At 37.4% G+C, this 23140-nt stretch overlaps 1 protein-coding gene across 3 annotated transcripts in view; it reads left to right on the top strand.

The window, feature by feature from the left end:
- Positions 1-23140, top strand: part of LOC117578256 (pneumococcal serine-rich repeat protein) — an 85209-nt gene that overhangs the window by 39231 nt on the left and 22838 nt on the right. The window contains exon 1 of one of the 3 annotated variants that reach the window (XM_034263676.2): positions 20633-20932. The exons of the other annotated variants lie outside the window; for them this stretch is intronic. Within the exon in view, the coding sequence (XP_034119567.2) occupies positions 20648-20932 (285 nt within the window). The 5' untranslated portion in view covers positions 20633-20647. Of the gene's footprint in view, positions 1-20632; positions 20933-23140 lie in introns of those variants that run through there. 3 annotated transcript variants of the gene reach the window in all.

The following is a 23140-nucleotide window of genomic DNA, read 5'->3' as shown; positions in this document are numbered from 1 at the left end:
TCTTGTGGTAAAGCGCTTCAGTCCGTTCTGATATATTTTATCCTTCGTGGTATCCTGCAGTATACTAACGATATACGAAATATTGTGTTCGGTATATTTTAGTATTTTTGTGGTTTAACATCTTTTTCAGTCCGGGTTGGTATATTTTGTTCTCTATGCTATTGATTGTAGTATAAACTCGATATACCAAATGCAGTCCTTAATATATTTATATTTTTATATAATAGTATTTTTGTGGATAAACTCTCACTTCAGTCCGGTCTAGTATATTTTGTCCTCTATGGTGCTAACTGTTGGATAAAAACGATATACTTAAATAAATACATATTTTGGTATATTTTAACGTTTGACATATTTTTCGGTATATAAATATATATAAATATGCACATTTTAGGCATATTTTGAAATATATATGTAATTGCACATTTGATATATTTTGGTAAATTTTTGGTATATTTTTCGTATATTTCGATACATTTCCGGTATATTTTAGTATTTTGTGGTATACTTTCGGTATATTTTTAAAATATGTTTTATCGAAAAAGTATAGCGGGTATTTCACAGTCGAGTACACTCGTCTGCAGTTTTCCCACTTGTACAAATTAAAATTGACAAGCTCAACTTGGTGGCACACGCCTCTTCTTATATATAATTGTAACGTATATAATACAGTCTCATATATAGTATATGTAGTATACACTACACTATAAATAGGCACACGACGGTGACAAAAGCCAAAACGCAAAAGGCCAACACGAAACCGAACCGAAACAGGGCCGGGCCAACATCCAATTGGTGTGGGAAATTCTGTGGCCTGAGAATGCGAAACGAAACGAAACGAAACAAAAATTGAATGGGGGAATGGGAATGGAAGAGAAAGAGGAAGAGGAAGAGAAAGACAGAATAGCAAGCAAGTGAGAATTCTTTGGCGTAAAACGTTTACGGAATTTTAAAATGTTTACTTTACATTCTGCATTTTTTATTTAAGCGAAGCAGGTTTTTCTTTTTTGCGGTAGTCAATAGATTGATTAGAAGTGTGAGAGTGAAATGCCGTTTAGAGCTAAAGCAGCTCACTCTCTACTTAGTGTTGAAGAGTTGTGGCTTGCTTTTCAAGCCTTTTTACAAAAGTATTTAAAAGTCCGCAAAGTTTGCAGGGCTTTTAAGCCGCCTTTTGTGGCATTTGCACTGCACGCGTTACGCATACGCCGGGTGTGCTTGCTCTTGCCAACTGCAACTAAATTCTTTGCGGCATTTCAAGCTTCTTTGCGCAAACGGCTTAAATATAATTTGGCAAAAAGTTTATATACTTTTTTACCACTCTATTTAAATTGCATTCATTACGTGAATTTCTGATGCTATATTTCCTACTGCATCTTTATTGTTTGAATTAATGAAGAATGTATAAACATGAACAAAAATACTAAAAATATACCAAACTCTATATGTTACTTTATAATACATAATATACCAAATATAGCACTTAGTATATTTTTAGTTTGGTGTAATTTAAATTGGTTTGCCACATTGTTTTGCTTTTACTCAAAATGGTACATTAGTTAGTATATTTTTACATACTACTGTGGGCAAAAAGTAGTAAGACTTTTTAATTTATATTTCGTGTAGAAATCCATTCGTCGAAATATTTTGTTTCTAGGTTGGCAAGACTGTCAGTAACTTCTATGCCAAATATCATATCAAAATAATCATTAGTGTTTAATATATGCCTGTTTTTCTGAAGTACAAAAAGTGCATTTGGCGATTTTTACAATGAGTGAAATTTTTCAATAAAGAAGTTCCATTAAATTTTGTGTGCGGAATCAAATTTCGGGTGCCGAAATGTTTCAAAATGTTGCAAAAGGCCTTCGGTGACTCTACCATGTCACAAAAAAATGTTTATAAGTGGTACAAAGACTTCAAGGAGGGAAAAGAAAGAGCTTGTCAAAGTCGTTCAAAAATCAAGGTCATGATGACAGTTTTTTTCGATTTTCGTGGTGTTGCGCTCTATGAATTCCTTCCATCCGGCCAAACTGTTAATAATGACTATTATTTGAACGTTATGCGTCGTTTGCGTGAGGCAATTCGTCTAAAAAGACCAAAATTATGGATTAACAACTGTTGGTTTTTGCATCACGATAATGCACCGTCCCATACTGCATTGATTCTTAGTAATTTTTTTGCCAAAAATTCAACCAATATCGTTCCACAACCACCGTATTCGCCTGATTTAGCTCCGTGTGACTTCTGGCTGTTCAGAAAACTCAAACGATCGCTCCGGGAAAATCGTTTTGATTCAATTGAAGACATTAAACGAGAATCGCTACGCGCATTGAAGGCTATTCCGGAAATCTACTTCAAAAACTATTTCGAGGATTGGAAAAAACGTTTGCGAAAGTGTTTTGTGGCCGGGGGAGATTAATTTGAGGGGGACGAAATAGATTTGGCCGAAAAAATAAAGAATTTTAAAATTATGAACAAAGTCTTACTACTTTTTGCCCACAGTATTATTTTGCGGTATATGCCGCAATATCTTGCTTTGATTGAAAATGGTTAGCGAGTATCTCACAGTCGAGCTTTCTTACTTGTTAATATAGTAGTTCTATATCAAGTTTATTCCATATTATTAAATTATTTGTAATGTTATTTATTCAAACTTTGCAATTATTTCTCCACTTGCTTGATACACAAAATAAGTTTATAAATTTAATAAGCTTTCACTTGTCATTTTTCCCTATTCGTTTATTACTGTTGTAAACCAACAACATAAATAAAGTTTTGTGTTTTTCATTAAGCCATTTCACTAATGAAGGTTTTTGGAAATATGATGAATAATTAATAGAAATTTATTGTATTTCTTCAAAACCTAAATTTATTCGGTTGTAATAATATATTTGGTATATTATTCAATATATTTGCATTCTTTAGTATTTTCTCTACTTGTGTAATTTTCGAAATACGATCCGAATAATAGAAGGGAGTTTTTAAGCTTATACTTTGAATTATTCCCTTGCTCTGTTGTAAGTCAACAAAATAAATAAAAGTTTTTTCAATTAGATCGCTCAAATGTCAAGCAAAAGTTCCTCCCCCTTTTTTTTTCTCCCTCCCTTTCTACCTGAATATTACTTGTGTAGCAAGCGATCCGTATTGGATGATGTCTCCCATGTGAAATCTGCATGTAAATTGCGTTGAAAGGTCGAAGTCGAAGTCGAAGCATTGAACTTTCTTCATATGTGAAGTTGGAGTTGGCTACAACACGTGTAACAACAAGTGTTAAAGCGAAACACACCCCTCATATGTTGTACACCCCCTTCCCCCCTCTAGTCTGTCAGCTGGCCAGCAGCACAATTTCCCGATTGTGTTTTATTCGTAGACAATATACAAGTTTTCTTCCAGTCCCGTCATGTGTAGACACAAGATGCGAAAAGACTTACTCACTTCGTTTTGCCGTATATGCGGAACTGATTATCTACAAGACTCGTCGAGTATAAATTCTTGCCAAAGGGAAATTTAAATTTCCCTCGGCTGCGCTGGCGGAATTTGTACTCGACGTTTCTTGTAGAAAATATGCGGTGCAGCTCTTGCCGAAAATCTGTGCTTAGATTCTAGTGCGTAGTTCGGAATATGCAAAATAAAAATACGCTCAAAAATATATGCAGTAAATAAAATGTTTATTATACTTGAAATTAAATTTATTAAAACTAATACAATGAGTACTTAAATTTATATATAATATTATCTAAACAGTTTTACTTATAACTAAATAATATAATAGCTAAAAGAAAAAATTAATTTATTTCGCCGTTTTCAATATTCTTCGCCCTGAACAATGCCTTGTAGTTTCTATTTTTATCATCCAACGTAGCTCTTTCGTGGTCCTCAAAACTGTAAATATAAATACAAATACAAATATATTTTTTAATTTAAATCAGATTAGAATAGTAGTTTAATAATATTAACAACTTACCTCTGATTGTTTTATAAAAGACGCGTAGGAAAAAATCAACTTTCTCGTACAGCACTCACAAAACAAATGACAAATGATACACAAAATTGCACATGTTCGAGAAAAGTAGGCGTTAGGGAAATTACGCGTTGCGCTAAGAGGGCGCGTACACCAGACTCAATGCAAGAAGCATTCTACAAGACGATTCATCTAACGATCTGCATAAAATTCTTGCAGTCTCCGTCTTGGCATGACACGAAACACAATTGGGTTGTCATTTGGCAAATGAAAGCAACGTGAGGAGAAAAATGAGAGCGTGAAGTCAAAATGTGTTTCGGGTATTTTTCGTTTTCGGACAGGTGAAGTTACATTTTCCTGTTGTTGTTCTATTAAATATTCACCCTTTTTTTTGGGGGGAGTACACTGACAAAACGCCCCCTTGTACCGCCCTCTGTGGCAAGAAGAGGAAGAAGTTGAACATGCAAGTTTCGTTTATTCGCTGATGTTTACAAATTTTCACGCCAAAATGAAAAAAGTTTTTTGTTGTTGTCGGTGCTTGTCGTTGTCGTTCGCAAGTCAGCAGTAAAAATGAAGTTCGAGTTGCCTTCCCTCTCTCTCTGTCTCTTTCGCTCTCTCATGTGTTGTGTGTGTGGTTTGTGCAACATCTCCGGGGAAGAAGGTTGTGAGTATGTTTTCCCAATTGTGTTTCGTGTCATGCCAAGACCGAGACTGCAAGAATTTTATGCAGATCGTTAGATGAATCGTCTTGTAGAATGCTTCTTGCATTGAGTCTGGTGTACGCGCCCTCTTAGCGCAACGCGTAATTTCCCTAACGCCTACTTTTCTCGAACATGTGCAAGAATTTTATGCAGATCGTTAGATGAATCGTCTTGTAGAATGCTTCTTGCATTGAGTCTGGTGTACGCGCCCTCTTAGCGCAACGCGTAATTTCCCTAACGCCTACTTTTCTCGAACATGTGCAATTTTGTGTATCATTTGTCATTTGTTTTGTGAGTGCTGTACGAGAAAGTTGATTTTTTCCTACGCGTCTTTTATAAAACAATCAGAGGTAAGTTGTTAATATTATTAAACTACTATTCTAATCTGATTTAAATTAAAAAATATATTTGTATTTGTATTTATATTTACAGTTTTGAGGACCACGAAAGAGCTACGTTGGATGATAAAAATAGAAACTACAAGGCATTGTTCAGGGCGAAGAATATTGAAAACGGCGAAATAAATTAATTTTTTCTTTTAGCTATTATATTATTTAGTTATAAGTAAAACTGTTTAGATAATATTATATATAAATTTAAGTACTCATTGTATTAGTTTTAATAAATTTAATTTCAAGTATAATAAACATTTTATTTACTGCATATATTTTTGAGCGTATTTTTATTTTGCATATTCCGAACTACGCACTAGAATCTAAGCACAGATTTTCGGCAAGAGCTGCACCGCATATTTTCTACAAGAAACGTCGAGTACAAATTCCGCCAGCGCAGCCGAGGGAAATTTAAATTTCCCTTTGGCAAGAATTTATACTCGACGAGTCTTGTAGATAATCAGTTCCGCATATACGGCAAAACGAAGTGAGTAAGTCTTTTCGCATCTTGTGTCTACACATGACGGGACTGGAAGAAAACTTGTATATTGTCTACGAATAAAACACAATCGGGTTGCCTTTGTTTTTGTTTTTATTTTTGTAGATGTTGTTGGCTTCTCTTTTTTTTTGTTCCGTCTCGTTGTCATGTGTCAAGTGCCAAAGTAGTAAACAACATGTTTACGCTGCCGAAACAGTAACAGCAACAACAACAAGTACAACAACAACAACAATCTACAATCTACAAGAATCTGCTCAAGTGGTTTGCTGCCCTTGAAATCGTCGCAAACCAAACGTGCGAGACGCCTTCTTCTCTCTCTCTCTCTCTCTCTCATGTCTCATAACTGGGCTTCTGTTTATTGCGTAACTTTGATTTCCCCAAAGGTTCGGGCTGCTCAATTGACTCATGTTCCAGAAATCGCTGACAACAATTGCTTACAACTCTTTTGGGCTTCGAATTGTTCAAGGTGAATCGATGAAGTCAACTTTGTTTTCAATTGCAAAACAAATTGCTAGTTTATTGTAAATATTTCAAATATGTTTTCCACTGCTAAAGTAGAATTGTATTTTCAGTGGGAATATGAAAACCACGCAAATTTGCAAAGTATTTGAATAGTTATTTTATTAAAATAACGGATATAAACCTTATTGCAATGAGATGATCCAGATCGACTACGATCTTCAGGCTAATTAAAATGCAATAGGTAATTACATCTCTTGTATATTCTGTATATTTCAGTATTTTTGTGTTATATTAGTTTGGTGTATATTCACTTTTCTATGGTACTTTTAAATATCTATCTTTGAATATGGAAAGAAAAAGTCTTGGTAGTAGAAATCTAATTATTGCTTATTGTACTCGTAATGTATTACTACAGCCAAAAACAGGTACCAAATATACATTTCAATATATTTAAATACGGTTTGGTATACCAATTTGGTATATTTTATCTTACTATAGAAGTACAAGCTTTATTTCAGTATTTTTTTGTATATCAATTTGGGATATATTCTTTAGCCGCAAAATATACATCTCGGTATATTCCAGTATTTTTCGGTATATTAATTCGGTATACTCTCAATTTTTTGATCATGCTATTGAAGACCAAGCTTTTAGTATAATACCAAACATAAATTTTGGTATATTTCAGTATATAAATTTGGTGTAATCTATTGAAACTCAAGCTTTGGCATAATACCAAACTTACATTTCGGTGTAATTAAGTTTTTTTTTCGGTATACAAATTTGGTATATTCTCTTTTTATCGTACTATTGAAGCTGAAGCTTTTAGCAGATTATTTTATACTATAACTAATGGAAATTATTACTGATTACTTCAAATTTATGTGTTCATTTAACTACTTAAAAGTTCGTTTACAACGTAGCAGAATAAATCCGTTAACTTAGTCTGCAGATATGAAGTAATGTTATTAATATTTGAGCTTAGTTTAGCAGTTCTTCAAATCGCATTCATTTATCTATTAAGATTCCTTTTTCTAGTTCTCTTCTATACTTCAGAACAAATAATATCTTATAACAACTATTTTTATAGAGAGAGAAAAACAGAAAGTACAAGATATATTTACTTATTAACATATTTAAACCTAGGGTGGGTAATATTTTATAAGTTATTTTCTCTTGTCTCCCAGTTGATTTATGAACTTTAATATTCGTTCGTTACTTCGTTATTGAAGCAGAGTAACATGTGTTGTTGCAAGTTTTTTGATTTGGTTTATGAGCTTTGCTTGCTTGCATGTTGCATCCAAAGGTCATTAATGTAAAGGCCAGGAAAGTGTTTGGCAACAGTTTGTGCAAATTGCTTATTTATGCTGGAATGCAGCCAGTGTTGGCAAATGCCGCAAACACGCGACAATTACAACCGAAAAGTGCCAAAGAACTTGATTAGTTATGTAAAGTGCGCTTTGCTGTTGTCCCGTCTCTCTTTCTCTCTCTCTCTCTGTCTCTTTTTCCTGCTCTGCGGTTTTGCAGCATTTGTCCCTAAACACAGAGCATGAACAGCAATGGTGGTGAAAGGGGGATGGGGGAGGGGGCAGAGCGGGGTTACAGTTACATTTTCGCTGATTTGGCACGTACGCAGCCTAAAAATGTTTCGCACTAATAAGGCCATTTGGACAACAGATGGCGCTGCTGGCAGCTCCCCACTAAATTGACCGCTGGTCGGCGCCAGCGTGTTAAATTTGTGAATTATGTTAATTTCTCACTCTCACTCTCTCCCACTCTTTCCCATCTCTGTCGCACCCATATGTGACATGTCTAAAAATGTAGTTTGTAGTAGAAAGAACTCATTCCGCTTTTTGCTTTGCTCCGTGTTGTGTTTCACAATTTGTTGGGTGCATCAGTTGACAGTCCCCACGGCACACACACACTCACACACACGCACACTTATACGCTTTGCTATGCGTCATCGTCTGGGACACACACAGACAGACAGACAGACAGACAGACAAATGCGTCGCAATGTCGTCACATGTGCGCAACAAATTGCGTCTGCCGGTTTTGAATTTTGCGGTTACATTTCCGTTGCAACGTTTGCCACCGGCATCGATATTCTCATTCAAGCAGAACTCAAGCACTTGGCGGTTGGGTAGAGGAGAGGGTGTGAAGAGGAGGGAGGGGTAGAGGAGGGGGAAGCAGCAACAACGTTGACAGCATTTCAAATAGCAAACGCAAAAGCCAAAGGCGTGCAAAATAATAAGAGCACAACCTGTCTAAGGCGCAGACAGACAAACACTCACACACACTCAAACACACACTCTTACACACACACACACACACACACACACACACACACACAGTAAAAATCCCAGTAGATCCAAGCAGGCGCACACTGGGCTAAAGCATATTTGATTGACGTAGAAAATATTTGCTAATTTGCTATAAAATTTGAAGAGTTCAGTTGCATACAGACTATAAATAATAGTTATTGATTTTGAACGTCGAATAGAATTTCTATTTATTTAAAATAATAAATAATTGCTGTTTGAAAGTTAAATAGAATTTATATTAACTTTTTTCAATTCTTAAGTTTGCATTTAAAAATAAATAGATGATGCTTAGGTTTTCGAATAATAAACATCATATTATATATAGTTGTGAGAGCAAGTTTTCCAAATAATTCTTCATTGTGTTCAACGTTCAATAGAATTTTCATTTTTGTGGTGTGCAGTAAATTATTTATGTAAAAACTATTTGAATCGATTCATAACTTTGCAGATGAAGGTCAAATTATGATGCCTAGGTTTTCCAAATAATATAGATTCTGTAATAAAAGTTCTAAATAATTACTTACTGTGTTCACAGCGTCACAGAGGAGACGATATAGCCATGTATCATATGTCCGTCCGTCTGTCCATCTGTATAAACACCTAGATCTCAGAGATTATAAAAAAAATATATATAATTATTTTTCTATCGCAATTGTTATGTTTGCACGCAGAAACTAGAGTCGTGATAACTATAGTTTTTTATGATTCCTGGTTGGTTGGGATCAGATAATAGGCAAAACGCCCATTGCAGTAGCGTTTTAAATGCTTTGGCTGACATTCTGTTGATTAGTTGGTTTAAACATTGCTCATTTTGTTTGCTTTTGTCACATATTAATACTTAAACAATGAATACTATTCAGAGTAGAGCTGATTCCTGATGTTGAATTTCGACACACTGTGCTTGCGCGTTACCCAACACTGATTCGCAGCTCGCTGCGGTTTCGCATGCAGCCCAAAAGTATGCAACGCAAAAAAAGAAGAAAAGCAGAGAGTAAAAAAATAAATCTGTAAATCTGATTTATGTGTTTGGTGCGCGACGCGACGCCACGTGAGAGTACAAAAGAGATGGCAAACAAAAGCAAAGAATGCAAGATAGATAGAGAGAGAGAGAGAGAGTGAGAGAGAAAGAGAAAGAGAGAGGAAGGGAGACGACATGACTTGGAAGTTAGATATCGACTTGGCGGCAAACAAATCGCATCAAATTTTCATCCTCAGAGCCGAATTACGAATTGGCAGATTATGGAAATTGCCACAGTGCCACAGCTGGATGTTGCAAGCAAGTTTATTGATCAGCCGCACACACACACATACACATACACTCAAATAGCTGGACACTGATGATGATGATGGTGATACATAAGCCTCAGTTGAAGTTGTGATTGTAGTTGTAGACTTCGATGGCTTATGTTATGACTCATGCATGCCACAGCCATAAAAGAGAGAGAGAGAGAAAGAGAGAAATAGATAGAGAGGAAGAGAGAGTGGGAAGCTGAGTGGGGAATGTCATAATTTGATATGCGGCTAAAGTAATGCCAAGCTTAATACCTGTAGACAAATAATTACAGCAACAAACACAGCCAAGTAAGGGTGAGAGGGAGAGCGGGTGACAGCAGAGGGGGGAGGGGTGATGCCACATGTAGCATATTTAATGACAATGAAGCTCGTGTCAAGGATTACTAATTAGTGTCTGGACGTTGACGACCAAACGCAATGGATGCTGATGATACGCTTCATGCTCGTTGTTGTTGCTTTTTATGGCTGTGTGTGTGTGTGTGCACTTAAGCCCGAGATAACAGAAGAGAGAGAGAGAGGGGGTGAGAAGAGGAAAGAGAAAGGGAGAGGGCGACACTCACATTCGCATCAAGAGGCAAGATATTTGCTTTTTAAATTGACTTTGCCGCCCACAAATTGAGTTGTCCGTCCCTCCCCAGCCTCCCCTCTGCAGTGCTTCTCCCCGCCCCCCTCCACCACACCCATCATTTCGTCGTCTGTCTGTCGAGCTGTCTGATAAGCGTCCATGTCTTTGCTTACCTGAGGCTTAAGTGAAATTTTCGTTGATGTTTTTCCATCTCCATTTATTTCTCTTCTTTTTCTGTGTGAGTTTCGGTCTCATGTGTGTTATGGGGGGCGTTGCAGGAGGCGTGTCCGTTTAATTGCAGCATCAGTTGGCCAGATTATGACTCTATTCCTTTGGGAGCACAACATGCACTCAAGACAGCTTTGATTAGTGCTCGACAGCTTATAATTTAGAGACCTTAAATTACACTTAAAAGTGTTTGATAAGCCAACGCAAATTTCAAGGGAATTGCGCATAGTTTAAAACCAAATTTAAAGGGGAAATCTATAAGAAAGAGCGTAGAAAACTGACATACAAAACACTTAAATTTGAATGAGTGGAAATAAAACACATTGTCAAATGATTGTGTTCACATTTATTGATGCTATTAGAAGTGATTCATAGTTACGACTGTTGTGGCTGTGGGTGTGCTGACTAAGTTTGCTTTTTTATGGGCAACTCATGCCTGACAATTGATGACTATTGAGAGAGAGAGAGAGAGAGAGAGAGAAAGAGCTTATTAAGCAAAGAAGGGATTGGCTTTGCTGCCATAATGATTGAATAATATGTGTAATTCGAAAAGTAGCTAGCAATAATTCGTTGGGTTCAATTGAGCTACAATTTATCGATAGTAGTATGTAAATATACCAAATATAGCGCTCAGTATTTTTTCAATACAACTTAAAGTTACTGATTATTAGTACTCTATGGTATATTTTGAATGCGGCGGCATATAAAAATACCAAATAATTTTTAATTAAACTTTAAATTTCTATTTATTGGTACTCCATTATATACCATTTTTTAATTTAATGGTATGTAATAATACCAAATATTGCCTTCAGTACATTTCAGTATATTTTTTGGGGTCAATTAAACATCGATTTACTATTTATTGGTACTCTATCATATATTTTGAATGAAGTAGTATATAAATATACTAAATAGCATTCAGTATTTTGTTTAATATATAAATCTGTTATGTTTTAAGAATAGTACCGCATTCCTTTTTTTTGGTATATTTTGAACGAATCAATATACTAAATGTTGTCTTCACTATATGCCAGTATTTTGTAGTAGTAATATATAAATATACCAAATAGCATTCAGCATTTTGTTCCGTATATAAATTTTAAGAATAATACCGCATTGTTTTAGTTTTATGGAAAATTGGAAGCAAACAAACTTAATTGTAGCTTTCTATGCTGTTTATATTTCAATTATATTGAATGATTTACTATCAACCCAATATTATAAATATAAACATTATATTGAGCTGTCATCTGTAAGAAAGTTATTTGGATTTTACTTCGACTATTCGCTATTCGTGTTGACTGTAAATTTGTCAGCATTTGAGAGCGATGATGAAGATGGTTTTTGTTCGTTTGATGCTGTTGCTCAAGTTGTTGCTAAGCTGATTTGTATTTAATGAGCTGTATATGCGTTGCACACACACACGGCGAAAAGAAAACATTTACATTTTCTAAGGGTGACTGTGACTCGATGATGTTTTTGGGGAAGCTGAGAGCTTTGGGGCTGCTCAAGTGTCGACTCGTTGGGTTTTCGATTTGGGGGTCTGTCTCAACGCTCAGCTCTCTCTCTCTCTATCTCTTTGGGGTTTATCACAGCGATTCTGTCGTTGCTCGTCAGTTTGAATAGGCATCAAAATCATTTGCCACAAACCACCTGTCAGTCAGTCAGCTTTCCTCCGCTTCCCTTTCCCCTTCCCCTATTAGCATTGCCATCAACATCGACATCGACATCGACAACATGCGACGCGATTATTTGCCTTAATGTAATGCTTCGCTGCCGCTTTCTATCCTCGGGCCTCTCACATTTTTTATTTGTTTAGCATTATGTGTTTGGTTTTTCCTTTCCCCCTTTTCACTTCTTCACTTCGCCCGAAATGTGTCTGGCCTCAAAGGCAAGCTCTCGTTTTAACCCCTCGAGTGAAAATTCATAAATGAAATTCCGCAAATATTTTCGTTGGTTGATTTCCAGACTGCAAATGATGCTTGCTTCCTCCTTCTCTCTCCCTCTCTCTCTCTCTCTCTCTGTCTTTGCCTTTAGTTAATGGATTCTTACAGCAGTTTCAATCGAAATCTGACCAAAAGTCTAGTCAGCTTTGCAATTTCAATTTCTTTGGGAATTTGCCTAAATTTGTAAATAAGTAAATCCTTCGTTGAAATTTCCTTAAATTTGAAGTAATGAAATATGTTTAGTAAATAAATAAATATTATTTACATATATTCATTCTTCTGCAAACTTTTTGTTCTCTTGTTTCTATTCACGTTTTGTTTTGCCTTGGCTATTCATCTAGTCCTTGGTTTCCCCCTTTGTAATCCCATAAATTCCTGTTCGTGTTTGTTTTCACAAAGGTTCAGATGTTGTCCAGTTTGTGTTTTTATCCTTTTCCGTTTGTTCTTTCCGAATTAAAGACTAGGCATAGATTTTTATAGTTGTTGTGCTTTATATTTTTCCCCGATTAAAGACTAGGCATATCCTTGACTTTTGCCTTTTAATTATCTCCCGGTAGCTCTTTAATTTCTTCCCAAAATAGTTTACATCATTTTGGGATCTTCTTCGTTGGCCGGAAATATGTTGCATTGAGAAACCGCTCAATTTCTTGGCAAGCAATTTCTTAAATTGTTTTGCACTCACAACTAATAATGAGAACGTCGACAAGGATAAGCATAAGCGAGGGGGATAGAAATAAGGGTCGTCCTCTCCGTTCCTTTGCTTCTTGTGAATCTGGCTGAGTCATGGACAACATTAAGTTGCGGTCGTAGTCGTAGTTTTTCGACTCGTACCTCCCCATTTCGAGCATTTACTCCTCCCTCACTCTTTAGTTAGCAGCTGCTTTGCGCGTTTTGTCTGCGAGCCAAGAAAACCGCCATGGACAGACGGAACGACGGACGACGCTTAATCGACTTTGCCAACATTAAATGCGTGTGGTTAGCCTGTGCTTCCCTTTCCCCTTTCGCGCTGCCCCATTGAAAACTCTCCCCGCATGAAAATGGCGTGAAAAATAGCTGGAAAGAAAAGTCGCTTTCCCCGTCGGAAGCTCAGCTGGTTCGGCTTCTCCTTTTGCTTCTGCTTCTGCTTCTGCTGCTGTATTATTAATGCCCATAAAAATATTATTGCCATTTTTTCGCATTTGGATTTTTGTAGGCGTCATTTCCCCCTCCTCTACACTTTCCCCCCTGCTTTAGCATTGTTGTCCTTTCCCCCCCGCAAGCGAACGTCTTGTCAAATGTCAGGCGTGAAGTGTTTGTTGATGCGCCGCGTTTGCTTCGTGCGATGATGAGGCGGAAGACGGGTCACAAACGAGTGACACACACACACACACAGAGGGGGGTTGAGGGTTGTCTTAAGAGGGGAAGTGGGGAACGAAGAGTGGGGAGTGGGGAGCAAAGGCTAAGGAAAAGCCGGATGTGCTGCGTAATTGGACCCATATGCTTCGAACTGACGTACGAAAAACTGTGTGGCCAACAAGTTGAGTTAAGGGGGAGGAGGAGGAGTAGGTGGAGGGGAGTGTAGCATAGTTTTGGCTGCTTGCTGTGTGTGGCTTGTGGCTTCATATATATATACATATATTTTAGTTGCGTGGTGTAGTTTAGATTAGGTTCCGTTGAGCCACAATTGGGTTAAGCTAGCCACATGAGCTGCTCGAAATGAGCTAAACAGCAAAATGCAATGTAAAAAGTGAGGTTATGTGTGAGCAAAAAGTGAGGTTAGTTATGAATTAGGTCTGGCTTACAACTGTCTAATGTAGGAAATTTGCAACAGAAAACGTAAACAGATAGAAAGACAGAGAATACCTGTTTCCCTTTCTCTCTCCTTCTCTCTCTAACCAAAAGTGCGGTTATAGTTTCAGGTACCCACAAAAGTGAGGTTAGGCTTAAAACTAATGAAATTAAGCTCTAGCCACTTTGACTTCCAATCAAATTAAATATGAAGACAGTTAAATTGAAAAGTTTTGTCTTAAATTTACTGATTGCCAAATTGAGGTTATGTTTCACAGTCAATTATGAAAGTCAAAAGTATTATTTGATTATCATTTAACTGCATTCAACTGCCAAAAGCTGCTTAATTAACAATGACTGTGAAATGCTGCTCAAGTTTTAGTTAATTGACGTGCCAAAATGCCGTCACTATAAAGTGAGGTTATGTTGCACAATTGAGGCTTAAATTTTGGGGGAGTGAACATATAAAATCGGTTTAGGAAGCGCGTTCGATATGCATAAGCGAGCAACACACAAGTGAATCATATTCATGTGAATAGCCACAACTAACATGGCAAATGGCGATTTACTGTTATGTGATTCCTCCTACTCCTCTTCTGTCCCTTTCCCCTTTTCTATGGTTCATCTGCTCTTGTTTTTTGGGTCGGTTTTCCGCCACTCTCTCTCGTTCTGTGCAATTATTGCCCATTGGCAGCTGGCAATACATTTGGAACTCGGCTCGGTTTTTGGTTTGCCACGTAATGCCCATTTAAGTGACTACACACAAAAGACCTCCCCAGCTTTACCGCCCACCGCTCACCGCCCACCGTCCGCAGTCTGCTGTTCGCTGTGCTCCAATCAGTGACGGCAACTGGGGAACGAAAGGCCGCAAATAAAGTGGCGATTGGATATTACAACTTTCCGGTCACTGCATTTCTGCAAAGTTCACAAAACTACAACTGCACTCACGTTCTCGACCTCCCCTCAGCCTCCTGCCTCCTGCCTTCTGCCTGCTGCCACAACTTCTGCTCCCACAAGCAGAACAATTTCGAATGTGCGCTCAACTGTAGTGGCAGCAACGGGTTGTACAGAGCAGAGCTAGCTGCCTCTGAATAACGTTGAGTGTCGTGTAGTCCAAACAGGAAGTGCCACACAGCACACAGAGTGAAAGAGAGAGGGGGAAGGGGAAGGAGCGAGGAAGTCAGGCAGAGTCAGCATTTGGCAACATGTGTAGCATTTACGATTGCGAGTATTTAAAACTGAAATCGTCCTTGGCCAGCGGCCACAAATGAATTTATTTATTTTACGGTTTTGTGACCCACCTCAGAGCCACGCCCCCTTCACGCTCCCACACTCGGGCTCGGCTTTTTATTTTTGCAATTTTCATTTGCCTGAACACGACACGGCCAACGATTTATATGGCGGGAACAGAGACAGGGACAAGGAGAGGGACAGGGACAGGGTTGTCACTCGCTCTCGAATGTGTCTATGAGATGCGTCTGCAGCAACCCCCGAAGGAGTCGCTTCACATAACGCTTTCGGGTGGTTGCGACATTGAAATTTATAGACTCTCCGGTTGAGTCAGGTGGTGCACACAGAATTTCAAGTGTTATGGGGAGGATCTGCTCTTGATCTCTGACTCTGTCAGGATATACGCCACATTTCACTGCCTGCGTCGTCTGCAGTGAATGCTTTAAAAAAATGAATCAACAACAACAACACAATGCCAAAAAATATTTAATTAAAATTTATGGCGCAACCCCACAGGGTGCAGCCACCCAAGCGGAGGACCACCTGACGACCCAAACAGAGAGAGAGAATGAGAGGACGAAAGCCCGCATCAGGAATTTTCAGTCAGCGAAATGCCAAACGATGACACCCTTCAACAAAAACGTTTCATTTCGTCTCTCTCTCTCTTGTCTGCACTTCAAATGGCAACGTTGACTTTTGCTTTGCATCATCCGTTCCACTCCCCGCCCTTTCCCTTTTCCGTTCTGTTTCGTTCGCTCCCCATCGGCGCAGCCTACTTGAAAGTTTGTGCTCCCAAATGTCTCATTGACGGCCATTTTTAATGGCCTGCACTTGAGGCACAACAACAAAAATTACAAAATATAAACAAAAACAAACATAAAGTGCGGCCTAAGCTTGGCATAAGACGAGTAGATACCCTGTAGTGAATGATAGGGAACGGCAGAAAAAGGGAAGAAAATGATAAGAGAAGAATCCCTACAAGCAAAGAAGTTAGTTCTGTAACATCATAGTTTAAAATGTGGACTCACGAACCTAATGAATTCTAAGAGTATATATCCTATAGAGATTGATAGGGAACGGGAGAAAAAGGGAAGAAAATGATAAGAGAAGAATCCCTACAAGCAAAGAAGTTAGTTCCTTAAACATTACAGTTTAAAATGTATAGTGATGAACTTAATAATGTCTAAGCTTCTCCTGATAAGCCAATATACCCGCTGCTCTCACTGAGTTCCAGGGCATGTGGAGATGTGAATACATTGGACAGAAAAGTGCTGCTTGCTTTCGGGCTCGCACACAATGCACATGCGAGCCATTAAAAAGTTGCAACCAGCAGCAGTAAGCGAGGGAGTACTGCGGTGGGTGGTGAAAAGGGGAAGGGGGGAGTGTTCACTGGTGGTGCTCTTCCGACTGGATAAGTCGAGTAAACATTTCATAAAGCAATTGACGCTGGCAGGGCGGAAATTTACCTGTAATCGCACCGCAGCGCAAACAAATCAATTGAGCGTTAAAGGCCACGCAAGTAGCACCTTCCCCTCGCCCCACGCCCCACGCCCAGTGCCCCGCTCCCCATCTCCCTTTCCTATCCAGCGAAAGTGTTGTTACAACAGCTTGGAGCGCGGAAGTGTGTGTGAAACGCGTCGGCACTTTATTGGTAATTGAAAGCGTCTGCCTTGTGCGACGGAGCACGTTCGGTAGTTAATCAATCAGCTAAACAGTCGATCGATCAAGCAATCAATCAATCAATCATTCAGTCAAATGCCTAACTAAAAAGGTCAACGGGGTGTGCGACATCAACATCAACATCAACATCGCAAAGGGCTTTTCGGAGGTGTGTTCGAGATTGCTGCTAATTGCAATTAGTGCGCGCGACTTTGACAGAAACAACAACAACAACAACAATCGCAACAGCAGGACGACAACGAGCGACAACAATGGGAGCCACAACAATGCTAGTTACTCTACACAGCGAGGTCAAGCGTCAAGGGGGCGGGGGCGAGGTCGAGGATAGCTCGCCAGGGTTAAGGGGTTATTTAACTAGTCAAGGGGTTATTTGATACAACAGCGAAATAGAGTGCTGGCATTTCTTCAGGCAAAACATTGCTGACAATCCCATTAAAGCGGCAACTGCCTGATAAGGGAAACTCTGCTGAAATTGCCGCCTAGTTGATTAGCCCAAGCTCATTAAAACTCGCTTAAAAATGCGTTTAAACTCATTAAATGAATTTACGCTTGATTGTAGCTATGGATGAGTCAGTTTTAAGGTCACTTAATATTAAATTGAAGTACATTTAGCTCAAATTGATGCTTACAAAGCTCCATTAAAGCTCCATGTAGGCTGTTTAACTAAATTTAGGTTTTAAGTTTATACGCGAAAGTGCATTGCTAAAGCGTTTTACTCTTTTCTACTTACTATTTTTCAATTATGTGACGTATAAAAAGCGAATCGATTTACGCTATTTAAGCTAAAGCTTAGAAAAGCGCTGTGAAAGCTGTTAAACAAAATAGAGCTTTTAAGATTATTAGTGAAAGGATTTTACTCGTTGTACCAATTTCCACTGTGATTTGTATATCATTGAGTTTTAAAGAGCTTTAATCAGCTCAAAGCTCATTAAAGCGCTGCAAAAACTCTTTAACTTTATTGTTAATTTTATAGGCAAAAGCGCATTGACCAGAGTGTTTTAATCTTTGCACTTTATTTTGTAATTTTCATTGTGTTTAAAAAGCGCATTGATAACGAACTTCATGCTTTAAAAATCTCACTAATTTATTATACATTTACTTTAGGAATTGAACTTTTCCGCTTTCTAGCTACTTCATGTTGTTCTTTTTATAGCTGAGTTGGGTTTGCCATTGATTAAGACTAACGAGTCAAGATTGGGTTAATGAAAACAGTAGTAAGCGAAGCCTAGACAGCAGCATCAGCAGCAGCTGTCAATCCCTACTCAATTACGAGTAATTAGATCTGTGAAATGCGTCGTAAAGAGAAGGAGCACAAAATGTTGTCAACGTGCGAAAAGAGAAAGAAAGGAAAAAAGCCAAGCAGAAAATGCGAGAATCAGGCAACTTTATTTCCTGGCAAACCTGGCCAACAATCTGTGTCAAAGTGGCGGCAATGCGATGTGGCAACATGTGGCAAATGCTGCTGAGTTGCAACTGTCTCTGTGTGTTTGTGTTTGTGCTCGTGCTCGTGTTTGTGGCAGTTGCACGAACCGGGCGCGTTGCCAAAGTGCCTGCGGTTATGCGCCAGTGTTTGCTGCCACCAAGGCTGGCTTGCAACTTGCAACTTGCTAGTGAAACGAGCCGCATTAACGCCGCCTTTAAAATTTATGATATTTACTCGAGCAGACAGCAGCAAGCACAGAGGCCACAACGTTGGGGGCAGGCATCCAGGTGATGCCAATGGACATGGACACGTGCCAACCAAGGCTGCCCGCCTCCTCTCTCTCCTCTTCACTCTCCACTTCCACCTTTGGGTTATGCATTTTTTATGGCTGCACATCAAAGGCAAACTAAAGAGACGCCAACAACTTGCAACTTGGCAATCACTGCCATTCTTCGGACCAGGCCAATGAGTAGCCTTTTAAGTGTGTGCCTCTGACTCATCGACGTCGCTTGCGCAATTCTCTCTCCACCTCTCATCTTAATAACTCGAACAAAATACTCTTTACATTCTGTTAGATAACTGCTTCTCTTGATTTATTCGCTGTTGAAACGCGGCATAGTTTGATTTATCTCATTCAGATTACAGTACGTAAAAAAGCAATTTTAGATGAGCTGAATTATTATTTATTGCTTGCTTTAGTTGTGAAGGAATTTACTTGTAATCTCTTTTGAAGATTGTTGGCTTTGTACGTTCTTTCAACATTGGGTTTCTTATTTATTTTATTGTCATATCGAATACAAATTCTCATTACAATGATTTTGTTCTTTCAGCATTCTTTTTTTATTTATTTATTTTATTGTAATAATGAATTCAATTTTCTAAAATTTCTATTCGTCTGTTAACTTTTTCATTGAATTGAACTATTTACCTTTTAATCTTCTTGCTTTTAGTTGTTGGATTGTCTTTCACAATTCACATTCAATGTCTTCTATTTATCAATGCTAGTTTAGTTTAGTTTCTTTTTCACAATTCTCATTCAATATTCTCTATTATTATTATTATTATTCTTATAATTCTTTGTTTAAGATCTACTGTTGCATATTTTTGTTGTTTCGTTGCTTCGCAATATACCACACATAGTCTTCGGTATATTTTAAAATTAATATTTTTGTTGGTTTGCTGCTATTATATTGCTTCACATATCAATATACCATATGTAACTATTGGTATATTTGTAGTATTTTTGGTATGTGATTTTGGTATATTTAACGAATATTTTTCCTGACGTTATATTACGTTGCATTAATATGTGATAGTATACCAACAAACCAAATGGAGCATTCGGTATATTTTAGGAATACATTTTTTTTTTGGCTTGCTACTATTACTATACTTTGGTATATTTGAGTATTTTTCGGTATATTTTGAGAACATTATTTTTGTTGATTTGCTGCTATTTCATGCTTCGCAATAATTTCAATAGTCCAAATGTAGCATTCGGTATATTTTTAGTATATTTTGAATATTAATGTTATCTATTAGTATTCTTGTTCTTATAATTCTTCGCTTAGTATTTTGGTATATTTTGAGAATTGTATTTTTGTTGATTTGCTGCTATTTGTTGTCCACCTAAAGTCCAATAATGAATGTTTTTCCATATCATCTAATATGTTCATCGATCTTTTAATCAATCTTCCACAAATATCCTCCCAACTTGTGTGCTCTTAAGTGGCAACTGGCAGCTGCTGCGACGATACGTTGCAAGCATGCCAGCCACAAGTAGTGCAGTGCATTATGCACACTAACCAACTGCCTTGCATTCACTTAGATTGGCCTTTCAATTTCTAAAGCGAATGCCCCCAAGGCAATGGCAACAGCAACAGAAAAGAGAAGAGAAGAGATGCTTCTTTACTTCTCCTTCGCTCTCTCTGTCTTGTAGTATATAAAGTTTGTTCTTATGCTCGATGCTGCCACAGTGCCGCGCTGCCCGTTCGCCTGTCAACACCTGAGCATCGCTTTCGCTGCTTGCTACTTGCCACCTGCCACTTGCGCAACTTTGTTTGCTGCTGGCTGCTGCTGCTTTACTCCTTTCGCTGGCTGTGCAAATTTTTGTAATTTTCTTAAGTGTTTGTCGTCGTCGTCGTCGTCGTCGTCGACACGAAAAATTATTAGCAACATGTTCTGTCGTCGCTGCTGGATTGATTTTACCGCCGGCGAGGATTACGTGGTGTGCTCTGGTCCCTGTGCTTGGCCCTATCACGCCACCTGCGCCAATCTCCCACGGGAGCTGGCGCGTGAGTTACAACGATGCCACAGCCAAGAAGAAAAAGAAAGCATCCCATCTCAGTTGCTGTTGGCTGGCAACTTTGCCAGCTCTTCTTCAGCTGCTGCCTCTGCCTCTGGTGTGGAATGGTATTGCCGCAATTGTCGTCAGCTTTATCGCCTGCAATTGTACTTCGAGGTAGCTATAAGTTGTGCTCTCCCCATTGAACAGATGTTCAGCCAAAGTTTGCGCTCGGAATGGATACTAATGTAGCCATGAGATACATTAAGAAGCAGCTAAAAAGTAATGCAGAGCAAGTGATTGAAAGATAGACGTAGACAGTCTAAATGGAAAAATGGAAAACTAAACACATAAAGTTTGATACACAGCAGAGATTGCTGCAAATATTATGACAAGAAAACTAAGTAAATATTTGGAACGAAGCTAGAGATAGAAATCGATTGAATACATGTTAAATAGGCACACAAAAATGCAAAGTAAAAGGATGTGATTGTATGTAGTATAGCATAGAATAGTAAATAGTATAATTAAATACTGAAATTAAAAATACTGAATACCTAGAATAGTAAATAGCATAATTAAATACCGAAATTAAAAATACTGAATACTGAAAAAACTTAAGTGACAAACGAAATATAGATAAGGAAATAAAAAGTATAGATATGTATGTAGTATAGCATGGAATAGTAAATAGTATAATTAAATACTGAAGTCGAAAATACTAAATACTTAAAATACGGAATACTTGAATACTGAAGTGGCAAAAAAGATAGAGATACAGAAGTTAAAAAAATATTATTGCATATAATATTGCATAAAATAGTAAATAGTATAATTAAATACTGAAATTGAAAGATTATCAAAGTAATAAAACGCTGCAAATATTTGAAGAACAAATAGAATAAAAGCATGAACGATATTCTGCATTGGTGATAAATATTGAATTTTCAATTGGTTTAAGTAATCAAAATAATAAAATATAGGAAATAGAGTCCACAGAAGTAGAAGCAGATGCATATGTATTGAAAAGAAACTGCAGGTGCGAACACAACAAATGCAAATGAAAACCCAAAATAGACATAGATACATGTGAAAGCTCGAATTATGCAGATAAACTTAGACATCAACAAAAACGAAACATGTAACAAGAAAACAGTCGGGTGCGCTCGATTGTGTGATACCGCCTAAAGTAATATCATTGAAATATACCAAAAAATACTGATATGTATTGGTATGTATATTTGGAGTAATGCTGTTAAAACAAATTGATGGCTCTATATCTGTGCTCCCACAGTGAGGTAGTGTACAACTTGAAATATACTAAATCAATATACCGAAAAAAATACTAAAATCTATATTTGGTATATAGCTCTCTCTGAACAAACTTATGGCTCTATTTTCTCTATTCGTATACGAACTGTCGCACATGTCAACCTCGTCTTCCCTGTTGACGCTGATCAAGAATATATATACTTTATATAAATACTTTTCAGGGTAGCAGGTATAATAAATGTAGCTATGCAAATGTGATTGTTGCAGCTTCAAATTGAGTTGCACATAATATTTGGAATGCACACACATACATACTATAACGTACATTTAGTATATCTGCTTCGTGTGTGTGAGAGGCATGAGCATGAGCTGAGCCTAAAAATGCAGATGCAAGCACAAGTATTCAGATAGTGAGATGCAGCCACAAAATTTGCATATGCAAGTGGAATTTGAAAATTTCCTAAGCTGCAGATGCAAGATACAAGGCTCAAATATATAATAGATGCAGATGTGAATAAATAGTATATAGTATTAGTATACAGTACTGTATACTGCAGTATATTGTTTACAGTATAGTATTTGGTATATTGTAAGGAGAGAGATATTTTGCAAGCACATATCATATGTTAACATCATCGTCTCTTTTCACAACTATATACTATATTTTATTCAAGTATAAGTACAGTATTTTGTTTGTGGTATAATAGTATACTATACTATATTATATACTATAAGTAAAGAAAAATGTTATACGAGCACATATCAAATTTCTGTAGTATACAGTATATTGTGTATAATACAGTATACAGTCAGCGCCACAAAAAAAGCCGCACTTTTAAGGGTTACGAATTTTAAACTTTCAGGGCCTGTGGTTTCATTATATGATTGCGGATTCGCTCAATTTTTTTTTTTAACAAGTTAACTGATGGTATGTTAATAAAAGTGCATACCAATTTTTATTTTAAATTTGTTTTTAATATTAAAAAAAATGTTGTTTTTGGTTTCACCCTAGTTTTAGCGACTTTTCACTATTATGGCAAACTTAATGAAAAAAATCATAAAAGTTATAATAATGAAAAAATTCAACAAAAACTATTTTTTTCCAATTGAACA

The sequence above is a fragment of the Drosophila albomicans genome, chromosome X, assembly GCF_009650485.2.
Source record: "Drosophila albomicans strain 15112-1751.03 chromosome X, ASM965048v2, whole genome shotgun sequence".
Classification (NCBI taxonomy): domain Eukaryota; kingdom Metazoa; phylum Arthropoda; class Insecta; order Diptera; family Drosophilidae; genus Drosophila; species Drosophila albomicans.
This window is presented reverse-complemented; position numbering and strand designations above follow the sequence as displayed.